We start from the raw sequence: 3,618 nt of genomic DNA, 5'->3' as shown, positions 1-3,618 counted from the left end.
TATTTCCAGTGCAACCTACTCACATAGATCGACAGATTTTGACCAATTTGATGGATGCCAAAATTAATTGTTGATAGTTGCACATTTGGAACCTATATAGCTTTCATATCGCGAAAACCCGAAGTCGATACGAGGCCTTCTTCCCAAGAAAAACGTAACATCAGTAATAATATTGTGCCCAAAAATATGTTGACACAACTTGGGAATTGAGCAATCGAGTTTCCCAAAAAGATTGATCCATAAATAACGATTTCACATGCTTTGAGTATAAAAATATTTTGGTCACCAAAAATACACATGTATCATTTCTTGGTCACTGAGTTTGATCTTTTTCGCAGAAAAATTGGTGCATAAATAACGATTTGGATCGATTTAGGGCAAAGTTAATTTGTGATAGTTGGAATCTATAACCTTTCGTATAAGAAAGTGACCTGAAGTCGATACGAGGTCTAGGGACTGAGCTATAGCACGGAACGACAGACAGGCGGACGTAATTGTGAAAACATAAGCACGCCACTTTCGTGGGTTACGCTATAAACGAATTTCTTCAGCGGATGGCATCTGCACGGCACACAGCAAATCATTAATATTTCGCTCGCCCCCTCTGGAGATTTATTTGCCCGCTCTTAGAAACTAATCTGGCTACAGCCCTGGACCACACGCTCGGTAGTTTGATCTGGCTCGCCACAGAACCAGTACGTGGGCTCGCCCAACGTTAAGCGGTGATCTTCCTAATTTAGCTTCTATTCAGTTTTAGAAGCTTAGAAGGCCCTGGACAGTCTGAGTGGGTTGCTTGTTGGCCCTGACAACGGAGGGAGCAATTCCTAGGGTAGGCTGGGTCCCGACGAAGACCCCACCACTGCCGTTGCGACTCAGCTCGTCCCCCTTTTCGTTGCTCCCTATTCCGCAGTGTCCTGGCACCCAAATCAACCTTACCCTATTAGACTCACTTAATCTATGTAGAGCTTGGAAAAACCTGTCTGATGCTGACAGGGCTCTCAGCGCCGCCTCATTTTCACTGTATATGTATACAGTGTGTTCATTTCAAAAGTACCCACACAATAACTTTTGACTTAAGGTGATTATTGCTTTGAGTGGAAATACTGATTAGAAATCGAGGGGGAAGTTCAAAAATGGTTTCTAGAGAATTAGCTAGAAGGTACGAAATCAATTGTAAATTTTCACCCCCCCCCCCCCCCCTCCGCAGAAGAGCCGGCGATGGTATACTAATGCCAGTGAAAAGCAACCCAGTGTCACCTAACTCCATTTTTAGCACCATGTGCCTATGCACAACTGAGTGTGGGATGCGATGCGGCAAGAGTTGCCTGCTCCAGCGTCTGCGGTGTATGCTTCGGTTTAACCAAGGAACCTTTACACCCTCTCATCCATCAGTACTTTTAGTACAATATTTAAGACACCTTCACCTACAACTATCCCAAAATACGCGAATACACGAATCATTTCCTCTATTTTTCCTTCATTGAGTGGGCTACAGAGTTCAGAAAATGTAATTAGGTTTATTTTGAACGCAAAACAGTGATTGATCGTAGTCCCATGTAGTTCATGGTAATATGTTTATTGTTTTAAGGATTACTTTCACCCATTTGTTGCATACCACTGCTTATTCTTTGACTGAATTGAGTACTTTAGGTGTGTTGAATGTCGCATGTTTCAGATCGTTCCCAGCAATCTTCCATTAGTGATGAACATGGCATACAAAAAACTGATTCACAACATAAGGCACATAAATTACGTTTTGTTTCTTCTGTAGAACTTAGACACTCTTCAGGTAACTGTCTTCCTTTTGTACATATATTCAAGTATTTTTCTCACCAGCTGTAATTGTCGCAATATTTGAAATTTGCGACAAGTGCATGGTTGATGCTTTTATTATAGATGATTACTTATATAGCTGTAAATTCCGCAGGAGAAACCTCCACAACGCCTTTAAGTCCGGGAAGTCCAGCGGATGATAGTTCCGGCGAGTTGCACCCGAACAAGCCGCGCCTTCAAAGAGTCAAGGTTCAGAGTCGTAAAACTTTTCGATTGCGCAAGAGTCGCAAAAGTCGCATCGAAGTTTCGCACATTAATATTGAACCAGAAGAAATACCTGCAGTGACCACGCCATCCCAGACGACCTCGCCCACAACTATCCTCTCCGAACAAACTCCGGCAGAGCTATCGGTTACGTCGATTCCACAGCAGGTCTTTGAGCCTAACAAACTGAGAATATCCTTTCGCTCTAAACCTACTGAGGGATCGTGGGACGAAGATAGCGCAATTTCTCACACATCAAGCACGTCAGGCTACAGGGAATCCTACCCCGTAATGCAACTTAAGGAATCCTTAGACTCGAGCCCCAAACCTTGTCCCCCACTTGCTTCGCCAGACATTCACGATCTGCCCTCAACAAGTAGCGCGGCGACCAATTACATCCACGGTGACAACAGCTCGCCGGATTGCTCTTTAAATGAAAATGGAGAACGTACAGCTCTATTAAGCCCAACGGAGCGTTCATCGTCCCAGCATTCTCTACTTATGATTTTTGACTCGCAGGATGAAACCACACTGATATAAATCCTATGGTTTATAACTAATGTCAATTATTTAATTGGAGTTTGTTCTTGCAAGAATTAAAAACACTACAATTAAAATTGTAAAAGATATAAATTAATAATAAAGCATCCCGTTAGTTATACAATTATTATTTATGGTCAATATGTAATCAAACGTCCGATTTTCACAAAAAAAAAACAAAGGTAAAGGCTAAATTCCCGCAAAATTTCAACTCACTTGCATCAAAATTGCAAAATTTCCCGGTCGATCCCAGACAATTTTTTTTTCCGGCCTCAAAAAAAGGCAGTTCCTTTTTTACCAAGAATCGACTGCACCAACATTTCTCGGGAGAACACTTTTTCTTATTAATTTTGGTGCGTAGAATCCAAAACAATTCGTACTTTTTCGATCAGACTTTTCAATCAAAAGTTTCGAAAGAAAATTCAAAGGGCTGTAACTTTTGTAACCTTTGGATAAGTTTGTCGACAAGTAACAGGTGTAGTATTAGGAAATGAAACACCTCCTCGCACATCATATGATCCCGATACAGAATGGCAAATTTTTAAATCGAAATTAAGCTTTGAAATAACTCTCATAGTGATAGAAAAAGACCTTTTCGTGAATTCTGTTCTCCTAGTAGCAAGACACCTTTTACGTAAGTTTGCCTACAAAGAACAGGTGTATTTGGGACTGAAAGACCTCCTTTCACGTTATATCTTCCTGATACCTACCAAATTTGTAAGTGTTTTCGGCAAAGTGCGAAGGACCAGGTGCTTATTGTAATGTACTGTAATCTTCCTATCAGTTTTGTTATTAGGGAGGAAAATAAAGTACAACTTCTGTAAATAATTTTTATATTGAAAACTGTACAAACAAAATAAACGCATATTCTGTTCCGAGTGAATCTTGAGAGTAAATGCAGCCCATGGTTAGCTCAGAAATCTGGTATCAGGAGAATATAATGTGCGAGGAGATCGAAGGTTAAAATAAAATTTAAGTGAGGTTAGGTTAGCTCAGAAATCTGGTATCAGGAGAATATAATGTGCGAGGAGATCGAAGGTT

The 3,618-nt window shown here is 40.8% G+C and overlaps 1 protein-coding gene across 1 annotated transcript; it reads left to right on the top strand.

Annotated features, from left to right (window-relative positions):
- Positions 1 to 1,233: 1,233 nt before the first annotated feature.
- Positions 1,234 to 2,704, top strand: LOC116162512 (protein unc-80 homolog). Its single transcript, XM_031476141.1, has 2 exons — positions 1,234 to 1,789; positions 1,928 to 2,704. Exons 1-2 carry the CDS (start codon positions 1,660 to 1,662, stop codon positions 2,575 to 2,577), a joined length of 780 nt encoding a protein of 259 aa, XP_031332001.1. The 5' UTR covers positions 1,234 to 1,659; the 3' UTR covers positions 2,578 to 2,704.
- The last annotated feature ends 914 nt before the right edge of the window (positions 2,705 to 3,618 follow it).

This window comes from Photinus pyralis, unplaced genomic scaffold (genome assembly GCF_008802855.1).
Source record: "Photinus pyralis isolate 1611_PpyrPB1 unplaced genomic scaffold, Ppyr1.3 Ppyr1.4_LG10, whole genome shotgun sequence".
In the NCBI taxonomy this organism is placed as follows: domain Eukaryota; kingdom Metazoa; phylum Arthropoda; class Insecta; order Coleoptera; family Lampyridae; genus Photinus; species Photinus pyralis.
The sequence above is the reverse complement of the archived record's forward strand: the minus strand, read 5'-3'. Positions and strand labels throughout refer to the sequence as shown.